Source organism: Nilaparvata lugens, chromosome X, assembly GCF_014356525.2.
Source record: "Nilaparvata lugens isolate BPH chromosome X, ASM1435652v1, whole genome shotgun sequence".
NCBI classification, from domain to species: domain Eukaryota; kingdom Metazoa; phylum Arthropoda; class Insecta; order Hemiptera; family Delphacidae; genus Nilaparvata; species Nilaparvata lugens.
In genome coordinates, this window is record NC_052518.1 from 88,842,327 (window position 1) to 88,862,691 (window position 20,365).

General features: G+C 33.2%; 2 protein-coding genes across 10 annotated transcripts in view; both read right to left on the bottom strand.

The window, feature by feature from the left end:
• Positions 1–4,583: 4,583 nt before the first annotated feature.
• LOC111046942 (ubiquitin carboxyl-terminal hydrolase 2) overlaps positions 4,584–20,365 on the bottom strand; it is a 29,683-nt gene continuing 13,901 nt past the window's right edge. For all 9 annotated transcript variants that reach the window (XM_039442621.1, XM_039442618.1, XM_039442617.1 and 6 more), the window contains 3 exons: positions 15,609–15,794; positions 13,921–14,075; positions 4,584–8,949 (listed from right to left, as the gene is read on the bottom strand). In XM_039442621.1, the coding sequence (XP_039298555.1) occupies positions 8,556–8,949; positions 13,921–14,075; positions 15,609–15,794 (735 nt within the window). In that variant the 3' untranslated portion in view covers positions 4,584–8,555. The remainder of the gene's footprint in view (positions 8,950–13,920; positions 14,076–15,608; positions 15,795–20,365) is intronic.
• Positions 15,801–19,699, bottom strand: LOC111046933. The gene is made up of 2 exons (XM_039442625.1): positions 17,751–19,699; positions 15,801–17,699 (listed from the first exon to the last, which is right to left on the bottom strand). The coding sequence occupies exons 1-2, from the start codon at positions 17,818–17,820 to the stop codon at positions 16,852–16,854; spliced, it is 918 nt and encodes a 305-aa protein (XP_039298559.1). The 5' UTR covers positions 17,821–19,699; the 3' UTR covers positions 15,801–16,851.

Genomic DNA, 20,365 nt, shown 5'->3' on the forward strand with positions numbered 1-20,365 from the left:
TATAATTGAACCGGCAGCAAAAACTCTGCATTGCGTCAACCTAAAAAAGTACCGTACAGTCTATATATTTGATGCATTTACCTCGGAGGCCGAGGAAAATATGGATGACGGAGCAGGCAAGTATCCATTGTGAACCCACGACTAAAAGTCCATTAACGTTATATGAGGGTTTGTGAACCGTGGGTACCATACTAATCTATATTTAACAAACAAAACGACCTCAACCATCGTCAGGACATTCACACGCGACATCTTTCATACTGACTTAACATTTGTAATCTTGGCACCCAATGTAGTAAGTAGACTCGCACATATATCTTCCTGATGTCGTGGGGTAGAAATTACATGGTGTCACAGCTTTCACACACCAAAGATGTTTCGTTTGATTGTCGACGTCGACCGATAGATTTGAGAGCATCGCTTCCACCCGTGTCGGCCAACATTATCATCAATAACATGAAATTTTTTGAACATAGTTGTGTTATTTTCATGCAGTATCAATTCTAAAAATAGTAGGTGTAACAATAGACATTCAATGGAAAAAATAATATTTTAAAGACTATGCCTAACTCAAAGATAATGTCTATCTTGCGTCTATAAAGATAATGATGAAAATAATATCCTGGTCAGGCCAGGATAGCCGAGATGACAAAGGGTGTGCGCAAACGGATGAGGTAAACGTCGAAATAGAGGTATACGCTTGTTTTACATTGAAGTACCTTTATCTCGGCCTCAAAAAAGCCGCGCGGCTTCAAAAGAGGCCTCATGTGACCGCTTTTGAAGACAACAAAGTTTATGGCTCGAGCGGCCTGTCAACATACAATTTTTCCATCACTAGCTTTAAAGGAGAAGAAAAGCAGCGCTGATTCCCTCCTCAAAATGCTTTATCCTTTATGGGTAACTCCTTTCCTCTTCTACCCTAAGGCGTTGCACCCTTCAGTCTGCTATCACTACCTGGTCATGGGTTCGAATACCGCTGGTAGGCATGGACGTTCGATAATCTCATCAAATCACCCTCTTACTTTTCATTATCAACGCACAAGCAAAAAAGCTCATGTGGGTATCAGCCGAAAGATGTAAACATTCAGAAACGTGACTGATAAATTAACACTGTTCGGTACACATTTTTTTTTTTTTTTTTTGTTTAAATTGGATAATATTTTTCAATATAATTGTTAAGATCATTATTAGAGTGAAAAAGTGGAAACTGAAATTTTTAAGTGGTCTGATAAGCAAGTTATAGGTTGTTGAAGTGCTAACTCCGTTTTCTTCCCAGATCATAAACGGTTTCGAATTTTCCATTGGAGTTTTTTTTATACATTCATTATATATACATTGACTTTGTTCTAATATGCGTTTTTTCGCGATTAATGCCAAAATAAACAAGTTATTGAATTTACAAAAAAATGTTACTTTTTTATTTATGAACGATATGGGGAATAAAATGTTTCAGTTTAGTTTGGAAAGATACATTTTTTTGAATTTTTAAGAGTTCTCTTAATATAGTCGAAACCGTTTATGATCTGGAAAGAAAACAGAGTTAGCACTTCAACAACTCATAACTCGCTTATTAGACCACGTCTTGAAAAAACTAAAATTTCAGTTGCCACTTTTTCTCACTCTTATAATGATCTTAACAATTATATTGAAAAAGATTATCCAGTTTGAAAAAAACATTAAACTGTTGAGCCTTAAGGGCCCATTATACCCTGTCGAATATTTGATGGCCTAATAGGTCATCTTTTAATAAATATTTGATAAGTCTAAACGTACGGTAGGTCTCATTGGGAATCATGACCCATTGGCGGCTCTGACTAAAAACCTCAAGTGGGACAGTACCTACCTATTTTCAATTGGATTGAAATAGTGACAACAGAATCGTCACATAGGTTTACACTTTTTTTGTGGTCACTAGGAATAGAAGTCGATTACGTTCCAGTATTGTGTAGATTAATATACTTGAATCATGTCATATGACATAAAATGGCAATAACATTTTTACATGTCCACGTACTATTTACAAATAATTCAAGACTTGAGTGGTTTATCCAGTGATAAATTTAGTGGTTTATTACATAGCCTTCAACATGTTAGCCTATAATAAAAATACATACGAATATTCACCTCTAACAATAACATTCAACACAATTGTTTGTGATTCTTTAAGGCTGTTCAGTACACTTTTTTTAATTGGGTAATCTTTTTCAATATACCGTAATTGTTAAGATCATTATAAGAGTGAGAAAAAGTGACAACTGACATTTTTAAGTGGTCTAATAATCGACTTATGGGTTGTTGAAAGTGCTAACTCCGTTTTCTTTCCAGATCATAAACGGTTTCGAATTTTCCATTGGAGTTTTTTTATACATTCAGTATATCATTGGCTTTGTTCTAATATGCGTTTTTCGCGATTTATGCCAAAACAAACAAGTGATCGAATTTACAAAAAATGTTAGGCTACTTTTTTATTTATGAACAATATGGGGAATAAAATGATTCAGTTTGGAAAGATACATTTTTTGAATTTTTAAGAGAAGTTCTGTTAATATGGTCGAAACCGTTTATGATCTGGAAAGAAAACGGAGTTAGCACTTTAACGACCCATAACTCGCTTATTAGACCACTTAAAAATTTCAGTCGCCACTTTTTCTTACTCTTATAATGATCTTAACAATTATATTGAAAAATATTATCCAATTCAAATATAAAAAATGTTCCGAACAGCCTTAAAAAACACAGAACTGTATACTATGAATTTGCACAATAAACTTAAAGGTTAGAATCTTAGAATACCGCGAATAATACCCTTCGACCAGCTACTCAACAAGCAATATTTGGCTTGTGAAATCTGATTAGAAAATTGGCAACACTGTTACATAGACTCAATATTGTATAGGATGGGACGCACGTAGCTGTGTCCGCACATTGAAACCTGTACAAATGTGTTGTACAATGTTGGCACGTTGAACTTGTTGATGCAAGGCTCAATAAGAACATATTATGATCAAACAAAAAATTGGGTGTATTTTGATTAGTCCAGGTGTTCGATTATCCCAGGTTCTCGATTAGTCCAGGTGTTCGATTATACCAGGTCCTGGTCTAATCGGGAAAGTCTAATCTAATCCGGGGTCCTGTGTCTCGATTACACCAGGTATCGTTTAGACGACCTGCTATAATCCAACTACTGGGTTAATCAAGAACAAATGCTTCGATTATACCAGGTCCTGTGTCTCGATTAGACCAGGTTTCTTTTATATCACCTGGTATAATCGAACTACTGGGTTAATTGAAACATTCCATCTCGATTAACCCAGTAGTTCGATTATACCAGGTCGTCTAAACGATACCTGGTCTAATCGAGACACAGGACCTGGTATAATCGAGACGTGGGCTAAACGAAACTGAATGTTTCGATCAGCCCAGTAGTTCGATTATACCAGGTGTCATATATACAATATACTGTAATGGCAGAAATACGAGCTGTTATATATATAAAGTACAGTCGGTAGCTACTAGCTGCTACCATAAAAATAGAGCCCACCCAGCTGAAGCGTATATCTTTATTGTCAATGCCTTTTCTAAATCTGATTATTCATGAACATTTTTGAAAATTGGCTCAAATGATATTTTGTGATTCGAAAAAACATGTATTTAGTGATTTTATTCAGTTTTTATAAGAAAATTTATCAGACGATGCTAACATATGAGATGAGACACCAATACAAATCCTAATCGAGAACGTTTTTTATTTTTAGGGTAGGAAAGTTTTGAGAGCAAAGAAGTTGTAGATAAATCTTCATTTTGTATTTGAAACTTTTTTCTCCAAGATCCTTTCCTTCAAGAAGTTTCCTTTGTACTGACATAGAAAGGGAAGTGACCAATAAATAAAAGTACAAAATTGTTTCCTTTCTCTTTGATTTTACTGTTATGATGTAATAATCTTCTATTATATAAAAGGCTAAGTACCATTATTCGGAACACAGCCAAACTACTATTAGGCCTTCAAACTGGAAATTTCACACAAATATTCTTCATACTATAGGTGAGCAATGAGCATTAAGAAAGGTGAAATCTTTTGCCTCTACAAAGGATAAAAAAAAAACTTAGAGGCATTGTGGTGTTAATACCTTATGTTGAAAGTATGATTGAACGAGCGTCAGCGAGTTCTTACTTTTGACTTACTGAAGGCTAAAATCGTTGTCCATCTGTTTGTATGTTCTACAATATCTTTAGAAAGGATTGATCAATCAGCTTCAAATTTCGAACACATATTTTTCAACCTTTTCACAGGTCAAGTTCAAGTTCGTTGGACAATAAAATTAATTGACTCACTCCTTCGTCCTTTGTCAGGATATAAAAATTAATAGGATAATACTGTTCATTATAATGGAACGATAAGAATATAATGTATCTATATTTGAGTTTTTGCAAACCCTTGCGGTACACGGGTTACATCTGCTCGTTCGAGATAAAAAAAGCTTACATCATTCGTGTTTGGAGGAATATGATACAACACAATTTTTACACTAGAGGCGGTACGGTATAGGAAAAAATGAACTTTGGGTATAATGGATAATAAAGGGTCTTTGTGTACAAGTCACTTTATTATTTCACATTATTTTTGTCATCATTCAAATGAAGTATGATTAAATTGCACAAATTTTCAACTACTAACAACTTTGAGAATTTGAAATCAAAAACCAATACCAACAGAAATATCAGTACCGACATCAGAAATAATATTGTGAAAGTAATGAAACGAGAAATGTACTTAAAAAACGAGAAAATAATACTGGATGTCAACAAATACTCTCAACATAGTGTACTATGCCGATTTGTCACGATCTTATACGGTATACCTTTATTCTAAATAACGGAAAAATCACAAGAAACCAACAGCAAACCTTATATTAAACTGGGCCGAGGACAAAGTATCAACAAAAATCGAACATTAATCTTATAATCACAAATCAACCATCCATTTCCTAGTTTATCAATAATTATCATATTGTTTATTCTTTACCATGGGGAAGATATCTCCAAAAATAAATTTATCACTCCATGGGAATAAGGTACATCATCAGAAGAAAAATATCTGTCATAGGGTGATTCGCAATCATGTACCACTTTAATACAGTTCAATCGGGTTATAATATTTTAATAATGATCAACAATATTATCCTATTTAATATTTTTAAATTGTACTTATTCAGCTCTAATATCAACAGTGAGTTGGACATGACTGTCATCTTATTAGGAATAGGCCTTGCAGTAGATATACGATTTACTTACACAACCGATGTACTTATCAAATTACTTCTTATTCCATATAGTTACTGTTAGTATGAAAAGAAAAATATGGAATCAAAATATAGAATACCCACGCTAGTAAATCTGTGTTATATTGTTGAGCAATAGAACGGTCTACATTACTTATATACTTTTAAAATTGGGCTCATTTTAGAACTAGTTGAATAATTTACTACAAAATTTAATTAATTCGAAATAGTGCAGACTGTTATTGCTATTCTAACCCATCAAATTGCATTTATATTGCAAGATTAGAAACCAGAATCATCTGTGAATGCCTATTACAGTTTAGGTTATATAAATTGAAAGTAATTGGCGTCCACGAATCTCTAGAACAATTTCAGCAAAATAAATGGGTTAACCTTCATTTTAAACGATGAACCATATGTACTTTTATCCATTTGCTTCAAAAAGCTGTGCACCTCGCTTTTGGAAAACTTTTTACTGGTGACATTTTTGAAAGTTTTGGATATTACCAAAATTGAACAAATTTCCAAAGAAAAACGTTTTTATCCTTTTTACTTTTTGAGACGAAAGTTAAAATCTTTGGGGTGATCCATTGCCGAATCGCTAACAAATAGATTCATGAAATTTTGAGGATACATTCTCAAAGATATTGTTCATCTCATGACTCAGAATATTCTTCCTTGATTCCTCAGAATACTAATTATGTTAAAGTTCATTCCATTTTTAAAAAAGTAACAGACATTAGGTTATTTTTTAAATGGAATAAGCTTCCCTAGAATTGATATTCTGAGAAATCGAATGTGTCATGAATAAGAAATATCTTGGAGAATATAGCCTCATGAATTGATTTGCTACCAATTCAGAAATGGATCACCCTGAAGATTTCCACTTAAGGCAATCTCAAAATGTAAAAATGATAAAAAGTATATATTTAGAAATTTGGTCCATTTTGGTAACTTTATAGGTTCCAAATCGAAATACATTGGAAAATGTCAGACACAAAAAAAGTTTCCAAAAGCGATGTGTATAGCCTTAAGAGACTACAAAGCACTATAATTTTAAAATACTGTAATTTGAATAGAAACTTGTTAACGAAGAACAAAAAAAAATTAAGTGTATCTAGTTGAGATAAAATATTTCTTAAGAAACAAATATTTTGAAGGTTAGTGGTTTCCCTCGCTCGTGAAACCGTCAATTTACAAAGATTAAATACCGTAGATAATAGTTCTACCAGTGAAAGGTGTTAGCTTAAATAGCGCTCTGCTAACAGACATCAATTAGGAACCCCAGTAACCCGTCTAAAAATGAAGGTTTATTCATATCTCCCTTTGCATACGTTTAGGTGCTATATTACTACTTATGTTACTACTTTCAGTGAGCATCATCATGAAAAAACTATTATGCACCAATTATTATAATGTTCCTTTGTGTTTAATAAATCGATACAGTTAATTCAACAACCTATTTTTAGAGTTAATCATTAGTAGGCCTAATGTTCTAAAATCTCAGCAAATTTGTCCTCAGCAAATAAAACGGGATTGATTACAAAGAATTACTAGTACCCTTATTTTATTTTCATGTTTGTCATCAAAAAGTCTGAATGAATCCAGCTATATTATCTATATTGGAAAATGAATGCAAAGTGTCAAAAATTCATTTCGATGCATGATAATAGCAAGTTTAGCCGAATTCATTTTGACACTTGATAACGACAATATTTTAACCGAAACTAGTCGTGTGAAGTGTCTAATCTTCCGACCTATTTAGTTACTTGGGAAAATTCCATTAAACCAGGATTGACATTAAATTGGTTCACAATTTGATTACAGTTCAATGCTTGTGTCAAGTGATGTTCTTTAATTCAATTCGATAAAGCTTTATTCGTAAAACCTTGTACCTCTAAATCTTGTATCTCAAGTTATTAACGAATTGTGTTTCGAAATAGAGAATTAAGATAGTATACAGTATCCTACATTAATTCAACACAGCTATAATTTTTTCCAAGTGAAACTGAGATGATACGGTTGCTGAAAGTGAAATCTCCAACATTCAAAAATGGTTTCAATGATAAAAAACTGAATATATTTATTTCTCAATTAATGCAGCTGGAAAACCCAGTAGAAGCTAAAAATATAACTCAAAAAGCATTAATGAACTTTATTTTTAAAAAAACTTGTTTTTGACAACTTGGAAAGCTAATTATTACATTTAATTATTTGAATTCTAATTAAAGCTGCACACTTGTAGGACGACCAGATCACAAGCAGTCTAAACCTACTATTTTATTAATAAACTAAATAAGGTCGTACTATCCAAAACGCAAATTGGGACAGGAGAATTGTTTTAAATGAAAAACATGTTCTGATAACTTTTTGAAATAATTAAAAATTCAAGTATAGAAAATAGAACAAGTAGGTCAAGAAGAAATAAAATTTTATTTATTTCTCTGTCTGGAATAAATGACATGTCCTGTCTCTAAGATAACTGTGAATCTCATGTCCTGTCAGATGTCCAAAATAAATAGAATAAAATAAAAATTAGGAAAAACAAAGTTTTGTCTGTTTGTCTAAGATTAAAATTTTATAGCTGATAATTATTCAAATTTAATGAATTATTACAATACTAGTTATTATAGTAAACAAGTAGGTCAAGAAGAAATAAAATTCTATTTATTTCTCTGTCTAGAATAAATGACATGTCCCGTCTCTAAGATGACTGTCAATCACATGTCCTGTCAGAGGTCTAGAATAAAATAAAGATTAGGAAAAACAGAAAGTTTTGTCTGTTTGTCCAGGATTAAAATTTTATAGCTGATAATTATTCAAATTTAATAAATTATTACTATACTAGTTATTATAATAAACAAGTGGGTCAAGAAGAAATAAAATTTTATTTACTTCTCTGTCTAGAATAAATGTCTTTTCCTGGCTCTAAGATGGCTGGCCATCTCATGTCCTGTCAGAGGTCCAGAATAAATAAAATAAAATAAATATTTGGGGAAACAAACATTTTTGTCTATCTGTCTAGGATTAAAATTTTATAGCTGATAATTATTGAAATTTAATAAATTATTAGGATACTAGTTATTATACTAAATTATCTAGGATTACAAGACTGCACCGGTACGTCTTTTTAAAAAACGGAAATTGTGTTTTTCCAAGATAAATGATTGATGAAATTTCTTCTTTTTTTAAATTGATTGAAATTTCTAAAATAATTTATTGGGGTACCAGTATTTTAAGGTATTACTGTTCTTATGAGTTGTGTTGTGAAAGTTGCTAACTCTTGTCTTCGGTTGGCAAGTAGCAGTCGCGGTTAGTCTGGCATCTGGTCGACCGCTGCTCGTAGAATAGAACGTAGGCCATCGATGTGACGACGCGGTTCGCCTGAATGGAAGTAACGTTTGAGTCGTTGAAGCAGTGCCACTCCTGGGTGATGGGATGCCTGCAGTTGGCGGTGTAGTGGCCAGACAGCGTGGTGCCACTGTGGTTGGACACCGCATACAGATCGTACTCCATGACTTGGTCGCCATGTGTGTTGTCAGAGTACGGACTCAGGTCGAGACCCTCGATCGGGAAGTTGACGCTAGTCATCAGTTTGTGAAATTTGTTGTTCGGTGAGAATCGCTTCAGATGCACCACGAGCACGCGAGGGTACTTGTGTATTGAGTACCTGCAAAACCATATACTTTCAAATACCTACAAATTTCTAAATTATCAATTGAATCTCCTATAAACATTAGTCTTTTGAACTTCAAGTTCTTTTGTACTGTTAATAATTTTATTTTTGTTAATATTATGTAATAATATATAACTTGTACAAAGAGCAAATAAATTAGAATTTGAAAAATACAAATATGGATCATTCTATGGAACATGATTTGAATGCCCCAACATAGAAGTTTGAATATAACGGGTAGCTCATAATAAGATGATTTATGTACATCTCATTGAATAAATGGATAAAACATCTATCTTCGATGGATGTATCTATCTTCTCAATAAGCAAACGCAAACCGACATATTATTCTTATTGTCACATGTATTATGCTTATTGAGAAGATAGATGAATCCATCGAAGATAGAAGTTTCATCAATTTATTCAAATAGAGACACACAAATCATAGGAATGATTGAAAAGGAATAAACAGCCCAGAACTGTTCCTTTTCTCTCGAGATAATTATGTGTAACTAGATGAGGTTAGGAAGAGTTAAGAAAGAATTGGGTATGTTATCACTTCAAAATTCAAGCTCAATAGTAGTTTAACGCAAGTTCATCTTAATCCAGGGTTAGTTGAAAACTTGTTTAAGACAAAAAACCCTGTTGTTCTGAAAAATAGTAGGCTGTGGTGCACTATATGAGATTCTGTCAATAAGGTTAGTTAGACTTAGTTTGGCTACGTTTTTTAAAGATAAATTTGGAATCTGAACTGTTCAACACAAAGGCCCTTAAACTCTACTCCCATAGAGTGGTAAATGGACTTAATATAAATTATGTGAACCAGCTAATCTTTTGATGATCTTACCAGATGATAAGTTGATTCGTTTCATTAATTTTCAGTTCCAATTAAGTGAGATAAGAATACATATGGCACTCATGGATTTTAGCAAATGAGCTTTTGACAGAAGCCCATATAGTGCAAACTCTCCAAATAGACATCATAAGTCTATGCTACCAATCATGTCGGTTATATTACGAAAACCTACATCGCTCAACAGTCTCCTTAGGAGTACTTAGAACACCAAGAAAACTGTTCAAGCCATCGCCAGTTCAGCTTCCGTCATCGAAATGAAAGGTATTCAGCACATTAGTTCGTTAATTTATTCAAACTATTACCATAGAGAAACAATAGCGTAACTTATGCTATCGTTTCTCTATGCTATTACCAACATTTGTTTGTCAATGAAGATTTATTTTTCAAAAAGAAAACTTGACGTATCTTGAAGTGTATTGATATATTTGTGCGCTGGCTGTGACAATAAATCATTTTTTTTATTGAAAATTGAATCAAGCTGGACTCAATAATCAATAGAAACTTGAAAATATGAAGTACCTAAAGTCTGTGAAACATTACTTTTAACATGAAGAGGAGAAACCCATTTCTCCTTCCACAGTTTGTAGCATGGACACAGACGGACATCCTGCGCACATTTGGATGCGCCGTGTCATTTTGCTCCATGTTCTTGTGATGAACACATCTCCGTAACATACACAAACCAATATACCTGCTGACCAGTAAACGACTTGGAACATTGCCAGCAATAGCTGGAGGGGAGTGTTGCCGCATCGCGTTACAAAGCTCTCTCACACAGACACAATAGAAGGAGAATGCTGCTACGTAGTGGGAATGATTAGTGAAGGATAGAGCATCGGACCTCTTTGTCTTCGAGAAAGAGCCGTGTTAAAAGTAATCTCTTACGGACTTTAAAATAATTTTTAATTTAATGGTATTTTCTAATTTCATTTTTACATTTTTCACAGCTGAGAACCAGCACTTTCACTTAGCCAACCATGTACAATGTACAGGATCCAGGGATTTTTTTTATTGCGGATGATACCCACATGAGCTTTTTGCTTGTGCGTGGGTAATGGAAAGTGCGTTGGTGAATTGATGAGATGATCAAACGTCCATGCCATCGGCGGGATTCGAACCCACGAACCAGGCTAGCCGACCGAGGCAATTTGATTGTCAATCAAATACTCTATATTTAAAAAAAAATACCCTATTATTTTAGCAAGAATAATGAGAAGGATGATGATGAAAGAGAGATGATACACTATTTGATACAGTTGACATTTTGAACAACAATGTGTAAATAAATAAATCAAGTTTCAATAGTTATGTTTCTGAGCACAATGATTGATTTAGCGATGAGTTGATCCGTTTAGTTGTCAACTTAGAAACATCACTCTGAATGTCCAATTCCTAAGCGACGACTGTATGACTAGCCGCGCGACGACTGTATAGACGGCTGTAGGTAGCCCATTAATGTACCGGGTGATTACAAATGAAATAGACAACTTCAATAGCCTGTACAAAATTAAACTGGTGCATTTCAACATAGTAAGTGATATAGGTTTGTAGGGAATTTCTTAAAGTTTATGTTGGTAGAACTGTTGCTGGCTATTGTTGGCTGCTCCGTGTTACAACAGCCAGTTTAGTTTAGCAATATGGCCGCTACTCAAGTGGAGAAAGCTTATTGTGTTCTTGAATTAGCCAAAACAAACTCTGTTACTGTTGTGCAGCGTCATTTCAGAACAAAATACGGTAAACCACCACCAACAAGGCAATCAATTTATGACTGGTATGAACGTTTTGAAAGCAGTGGATGTGTGTGTAAGAAGAAGAGTACTGGAAGACCTTCTGTTACAGAAGAAAAAATTGATAGTGTTCGTGATGTTTTTGTACGAAGTCCAGGAAAATCGACTAGATCAGCGAGTTTAGAATTGCAAATTCCTCAACCTACTGTGTGGAAAATTCTGCGGAAACGTTTGAAAATGACACCTTATAAATTGCAGTTAGTACAAAGTTTAAATGACAATGATAAAGTTGTACGTAAAAATTTTTGTCAAGAGATGCAACATTGTCTTGAAAATGACGACACATTGTTTAATCGCCTAATTTTCAGTGATGAATGCACTTTTTACATTAGTGGAAAAGTTAACAGACATAATGTACGAGTATGGGGAACAGAAAACCCAAGAGAGACTGTACAGCATATACGCGATTCTCCTAAAGTGAACGTGTTTTGCGCTTTATCTTGTGAAAAGGTTTACGGGCCTTTCTTCTTCCAAGAACCATCAGTAACCGGAAGAATTTATCTGGACATGTTAACCGAATGGTTAATGCCTCAACTCCATGAAGATAGTTGTAACTTCATTTTTGTACAAGATGGAGCTCCTCCTCATTGGTACTCAGACGTCAGAGGGTATCTGGATGAACATCTTCCTAGACGATGGATCGGCCGTGCAAGTGAGGAAAACGTTGTTTCAGCCGTGGCCACCTCGTAGTCCGGACCTAACGCCCTGCGACTTTTTCTTGTGGGGCTATGTAAAAGACAGAGTTTTCGTACCACCGCTTCCTGTTGATATCGATGATCTTAAACAACGAATCACAAATGCTCTTGCTACAGTTGACCGTGAGATGCTTAGTCGTGTGTGGTCAGAATTTGACTACCGTGTTGATATCTGTCGTGTTGCAAATGGTGCACACATTGAACATCTGTAAATTTTCAATAAAAACTTCAAGAATTCTTCTATGTAATCATGTAAGTAATGATCTAAACTTTTAAAAAATAAATTCTCTACAAGCTATTCAAACTGTCTATTTCATTTGTAATCACCCGGTATATTACTATTGTATTTTAATGTTTAATTCTAGTCTATATCTTCTAAAGTGCAGTCAATAAGTGTACATATTAATTAAACAATAGCAGTAAGAGTTCCTAATGAGAAATTCACTGTTCAATTTTTCAAGTCGTATTTTAGGATAGAAAAAATTAGCTCATTAGTCTTTAGACTAGATGGCTATAGTATTGACCAATAGAAAAAAATTGTAGTCTATATACGTGGACTATCCCAGTTATAGCGCAGCTAGAGTCGTCGCTTAGGAATTGGACCTCAAGGAAATTCTGGGTTTGGTAACTAAATGCCTCATTCATTCCAAATAAGATTCCCTAACTATGTAGGTAAATATATAATTCGTTCAATATATTGTCAGGTAGAAAAGCGAAAGCACTTTAAATAGTGAGATTCAAGTTATCAAAAAGTTGAAATTATAAGAACGCATTCTTGTCACTTCTCCGTTTCCACCTCCTTATTCTACAGTATATAACTGTGACTCAAGTTATCCTGGTATATCTGATTAATTGTTGATTCTCATTTCATATTAATGGTTCTGTTAACTATTCTATCTCAAATATATATCCTATTCATCTAGAAAATATTTCTTTTCATGATTTAATAATCAATTTCTATAATTTATATTGGATATTTTGTTCATTATATTTATTCATGGCATGAAAACAGCTTGGCAACGGCAAATTACAGACAATGATAGGAAACCAATGTTAATTAGGTGCTCAATTTGTAATACGAATCTCACTGTACGTTGTTTGTTACTCTACGTCTCTCCATCCATCTTGATTTTGTAGATTGTCAATCTTTCATAATATTACTTTTCATAAATCTATTTTATTAAGCTTAATAAAACAATATTGAAACTTGAAGTACCCCTTATCATTTAAAATATTACAACGAATAAAGGGTAATAAAGGGTACTTCAAGTTTCAATAATTGTTGTTTTATAAATTTATAAAAGTAGCCCATTCAAGTGAAGTGTTTTTTATTTAGCTTGTATACCTTACATTTGAAAGATTTACTTCATGTCAAAATTCTAGTAAAAAAACGTTCGTGTATACATTGCAGTTCAGAAAGGCTCAAGATTAATTATTATTGATATTGAACATTTTTAAAATCTATTTTTATGTGTTATTGTGTTATGGGTGATTCATTATTATTATTCGGGGTTTCCATGTAATTGGACCAATGATACTAGTGGGAGACCTTCCAGTCTCAGATTTTTCTTCAAAAACATATTAATTATTCTCAATTGTTCGACCTAAATTTGGTACAATAGATTACCTTTTTGTGCATCGCCGTTGTGCATTACAGCGAGTGCATTTTGCCATGTTATCGCCATCCAGGATTTCATCCTGCATGAATTGGTCGAAGCAGTCCGACAGCTTCAGTTCATGGGTAGTTGTCTGTACCAATGGAAGCGAAAGATCCCAGAAAGGCTGAAATCAACCCAAAAATTATCAATTTCCCTTGAAAAGATCAGCAATAGAAAAAACTACTTTCTCATCTTCACCGAGAAGAATACAGATAAAATTTCCTAACAAATAAGAAATTACATCCATCGAAAATAATCCTTATTGCAATGTATAAACTATTCTGAAGATTGACGCAGTGGTGATGAATACATAAGTGGTGATAATACAAATAGTGTTAATTAACATTTTTGAAAATTCTATTTATTCGATCAAACACATTACAACATTGGAAAGAAAAAACAGGCGCTAGCCCAAAACTTCTCTTCCTAAATTTAGTTCATTAAAATTCTCCAAATATTAGGGTTATATTCATTATTTTAACAATTTTCACTTTCCACACGACAAAATAATTAATATAGGCCTAAATTTTATAACTTAATTACAATTTTGAGTTGTTTTAGGTTGATATAAAATTTTAAAAGAAGAATTAACACTTCAAATTTATTAAAACTGAAAGGAATATGGTTTATTGCTTTAAAAAGGGTTTGAGATAAAGAAACATAAAATAAGTAAAAAAAAAAAAATGGGGAATGAAGCACTGCATTCAAATAATCAACACATCACTGAAAATTCTTGAAAATCTGAAACTAAAAACCAATCGGAGATATTTGTTTATAATTAATAATGACGATTTCTGATCATAGAGCCTATCACGTTAGAACCTTCTTAAGAAGACCACAAGACAAAACAATAACATAAAATTATGAAACGATTACATCATATCATTTTCTTAGTAAAATAGATTACTTTTTTGAATACGATTTTGAATACTGAATACAATGAATAAATCTTGGAAAAGCCCTTCCTGTAGGGAGGGTCTCAGTTCATCACAGTTTTGACAATTTTGTGAGAAACCGAAACAAATTGAAGTTGAGCCGTTCACTTCGTTGAAGCATCACTAAAAGGTTAGGTTTAATTATATTTCAAAGGTAAAAAGGTATGTTAGGGACTAGGTTTTTTCTTTTAAATGGCAATGAACTGGTACAGCATTATTGTATTATTTATAATATACTGATAAGTTATTTCGCTTATTCATATAATCCTATGTTGCAGAAAATTGTTCATTCAAGATTGTCATATTACTGTTGTTTTGAAATGTTACTACAGTTGAAATAGTACATTTTTACTAAAATTAATAAAAAAAGATGCCTCTAAACTTCAAATATAACTTTTTTAATATCAAAGGAAGCATTAAGCTCTTCTCTAGGATAATGTAAATAACAAACCTTTCACCTCTTATTCTAAGGATATTATGAATATCATTGGAATATATGATACTGCATCCACTGGACTTTCAGATAGAAACGGGAACTTGACGAACCGATACACTCCCAACTGCTTATCCTTGATCAACAGAATGAATGATGAAGTTAATCAGTGAATGACACCCTTTCTGTACTTTTTGAGTGATTTTTACATGCTGCACGTTCGAATTATAAAACATTCATTATTTTAGTTTTGCCAACAAAATTTATGCAAAAAAACACATCAATTTACCTCGAAGGTTGTCGACCGATGGCCGCAATTAGTAAATGTGAGAGTAGATTTCAATTGTCCCACGAATAACTCAACGACATGGCTGTTTTCTAGCGTCAAGTATTGCCTCCAGCTTTCCAACGCTTTTTGTCCATCGGGAAGTTCGTCTGAAAGCTCAGGTAGGATACGGCGATGTTTCACAGTCACCTGAAACAGAAAATAATCAATATTCAATTCAGATACTGTTGTTGAATCAAAGATGACACCATTGGTATTGAAACATGTTTGTAATTCTACAATAATTAAGTGATATTTTTGACAACAACCCAATGTTTTCATTTCAATATTTAATTATTGGGTAACTTTTATTTGAAACCTCTGGAACTTCGATAGGTCTGAAAAATGTCGTGTATTTACCATACATCCTAATACCTTTGAAGATATTGCCCAAAAGATTGTTTGAATCATACTTTTTGAGTTTTTTATCATCAATATGTGCCTTCAAAATGATGGACTTCTCGTTAGGAGATGTAGATTGAATGACCAGTTGAGTCAAAAATCTCAATAATTGCGGGAAGGGATGAAGAGCATGATACAGTTCTAAACATATCCATTGCATAAACTTGATGCAGCTACAGTGCGATTCACGATATCAAGTCAGTGGCAATCATATATGTAGGCATCTGTTTAGTAGGGTCAGGAGGGGTAATTATGACCACTTTGTACATGTTTCAACTTTGAATTTCTGTAAATTTTTTACTGTTTTAAAAAGTAGCATTGTAAGTGAATAAGAAGTAACTTTGGTCCTTTATTTATTCCCCAAAAAAGTTTTATTGATCAAATCTGTTTTTTTATCAAGTTATAAGGGTGGTCATAATAACCCCACCAAAAACCCATAATCACTAAAAGTTGGGGTAATTGTGACCATTAGTGGGGGAATTATGACCATTCTTTTTCATCTCAATACATTCTCATACACATATGTTAGGGGGAATAGTAACCATAACACCTCTGTTTTTGTATGATAGCACTTTTCATCACATTAAATTGAATCATTTCTTGGTGGTCATAATTACCCCAATGGTTGAATAAACGTCATAAAATCAGTTGAACAACAAACTCTATTTAATGTGACACTTTAACCTCAGTCAAACAAATATATGTTATTTAAGCCTACATATTAAATTCAAAAACTTTATTAAAAATATTTCTTTGCTTCTTTTTAATAAAAAAATAGTCTTTTGATCAGAAACATTTTCAAAGTCTATGCTTTTTCAAAAACAGCAACGGATCCTGGGAAAACAAACATCAACTTCCTATCTTTTTCAGTTATTTTCGGGTCTGGCAAAACCCCCAAAATTTGAGTTTTTGATATTACAAAAATGTCTAATTCATCTGGGAAAAATGTTGTGGCGTGTTCATCCACTCTTCTCAGCCCCATCACTTTTATCTTGGTTTCTGAATCATCATCATCGAAGTCATCCTCTTCTTCTAGGCCTAATACTGATTGTATGCAGCACACATATTTATAGTTTACAGTTTTCCTATACCCACCCAACACATTTACTAAAATATGCTTTCCAGGCTTCAGGTTTTCGTTTGAGACTTGTTCATATTCAACCTCGTCTGGCTCTTCAAGTGGCAATGGACTTTCAATGTAGTGAAACATTTCTTTATCAGTAATCTCTACATCAGATGTATCTGAATCTGAAGATTCAAATTTCAAATTTCGTTTGGTTATTTTACTTGGTTTTGTCTCTTTTGTTGATTTTTTCCTTTTGCTTGCTTCATTGACCTTGATGTTTCTCTTTTCTTGTTTTTCTTTTTTTATTTTTTCTTTCATTTGCTTCTCTAATTCTGCCTTTTGAAGTCTTTCAATTACTTCCTTCGATGTTAGAACTTCGCCATATCTATCAGGTTTTATTCTGGTTTTAACGATCTTTTTTGTTGGAGTTTGAGGTAATTGTTTATGTTTAGAATTCCTTATAGTTTCTGCAAATATCTCTACAACTGATTTTGATGATCCTGGCGTTGATTTTGGTGATGGTAACACTTCTGTTCCTGTTTCTCGTAGCTCAAGGACAGTTGTTTCGTCTTGTAACACTTCTGTTCCTGTTTCTCGTAGCTCAAGGACAGTTGTTTCGTCTTGTAACACTTCTGTTCCTGTTTCTTGTAGCTCAAGGACAATTGTTTCGTCTTGATAAGAAGGGCTAAGGTCTCCTATGTCCATCATTGGAGAATCAACTTTTGATGTGGAAGCTTGAGAGAAGTTCTGGCTTTTATCTGTATCTTCTTTCTTCTTACTTCCTTCATTATTTTTATTAGCTTCTTCTTTCCTTTTTTTGTCAGTTTCCTCTGTTTCTGCTTCTTTCTGTTCATTTTTCTTCAACTCTTCTTTTTTTTCTTTTTATAGGTTTGTAAGTCCACTGGATTGAATTGGTTCTCAGGAAACATTTTTTTATTCAAAGGAAATATTCCAGTACTTATAAACCCAGATTTGATGTTTGCTGGGGTCATTGAAATACGCCATACCTCACCTAGTAGCTCCACAAACTCTTTCTTTAAAAGTCTCTGATGGCTCTGTCCCATTTTAGATTTGCCATTATCAACCAGTATCTTTTCCCAATGAGATTTCACAGGCCCAAAAACACACTTGTCTAATGGTTGGAGTTTGTCAGTTAGATGGCTCGGTAATCTAATAAGGGTGATTTTGTTTGCTGCAGCTTCCTTGACCAAATTGAGAGTGATGTGGCTATTATGTCCGTCAAAAATCAAAACAACTTCTTGATCTGGTAGATTTTTTTCGATACGAATTTTGTTGACATGTGGGATGAAAGCAGTTGTGAACCAATTGAAGAAAATCTTGAGCATCTTGAGTATCTTGAGCATTACAGCACATTTTATACTTTTAATAAGTTTTCAAATGTGGTCATAATTACCCCTTTTTTGTGGTCATAATCACCCCACTTTTTATAAAATGATGGGGTAATTATGACCACAAATTTAAATTTACTCAGAAATATTAGATTGAGTTAGAACTTTGAAACAATAATTCAAACATCCTTAACTTACTTTTAAACATGAATGAGCTCATCTGGAATTTTTTTATTTCTTGTCACAAAAATTTATTTACAAGATGGACAAATCCGTTCAACAAAAATTTCTGTAGCCTTCTACTCTTAAATTGAAATTGTTATGGAAAAGCCTTCTAATCAGTCACACAGATGCACTAAAATCAAAAACACATTATGAGGTTAACATTTAACCTCAAAACCAAATTTTATCAAACACCAAATAGCTCAAAATGGCGCTGGTCACAATTACCCCCTGGTCATAATTACCCCTCCTGACCCTACTCATCGTAAGTTAGATTTAAGTCTTCGTAAGTTATCATCGTAAGTTAGATTTAGAATTATTAAAATGTAACCGTCATCAATATTTTGTTTGCTTTATCTCACATTGGCTTCTTATCTTACTAATTTGACTGTAAATGCTCGTTCCCGACATTCTCTCGTTGGAGCTTGAGTCGCGTACTTGTACTTGTACTCTCGTTACCCCGCTATGCTCAATTCTATAAACCTCAATTGAATACCCCTTTTGTGTTACAAATTCCTCAATCTCGATTACGTCGAAGATCGTGATAAGTGCGTCGAAAATCGCTGGATAAACCTCAATGTGTGGCCACACCTCTACAGGGAATTCAATTATCACGGACTATTCGAGGTATTTAATTTGTGTTTATTTTATTTTCATTGTTAATCCCCTATCCCTTAGGTCCTCCTTAGCCTATTTTCCTCTCTCTTCTCCTTCATTTCTTACCCCTAATACCCCACAGCAACGTTGCCACATTTCCTTTTTCACCACCATAATAATATGGGATAGCTGTAACCTAAGCTGTGATCTAAGTTAACCCGGTAAATCTGGCCTGATCTTAATAGTTAATTCTTGTTATTAAATTGTTGATCAATTTTATCTCAAATATATTTTTCACATGGAAATTTACTTTTTCACTATTTAGTAATAAATTTAATAATTTAGATATTTTAATAGTTCATCATCTATCTAAATACGGTAGTCTACAAACAATTTGGCAACGGTGCAGACTTGGAAAGGAGGATGAACATAACCTCAAATCTAATTTTGAATAGATAAAAAATATTTTACAAGAAGACGCGAATAGACTAGATAAATGAATCTAACAATTAAGAGCTGCCAAATATTGACTTTTTAGTCACTATAAATGTAGGTGAAAAGGCCTGAGCCTTTTATTCTCTCCTAATCATTTTGTGATTTGTGCTGACAGAATCCAAGGGCAGGGCAGTGGACTGTGGATGATAGTTGGTATAAATACCTACAAATAAATCTTTGAATTCTGTGCATAAAAATACTGATAGCTTGAATTGTGGTAAGTACGCCAATAAAAGACTAAATGAATCAACAAGATAAGATTTAATAATAATAAGATAATAATAGGCAGATGGCCACATACAAAGATTGAATCAAATATTTTGAGATCAATAAAATAATAAGTGAATTTATCTACTAAACTTCCAATACAAGTAACAAAAGATAGGAACCTACAAAAGATTCTGGATAGAATCATTAAACAATACAATACAATTAAATCAATCAAAATAATGTAGAATATGAGATAATATAATATGTAATACCTTGATGTAATTGTATTCAATTTTTATCAAGGTTGCATTTAATGTAGAAGATTGTAATTAGTACAATTAATGTGATGTCTGAACTCATAGGTTCTGTTTATACAGTAT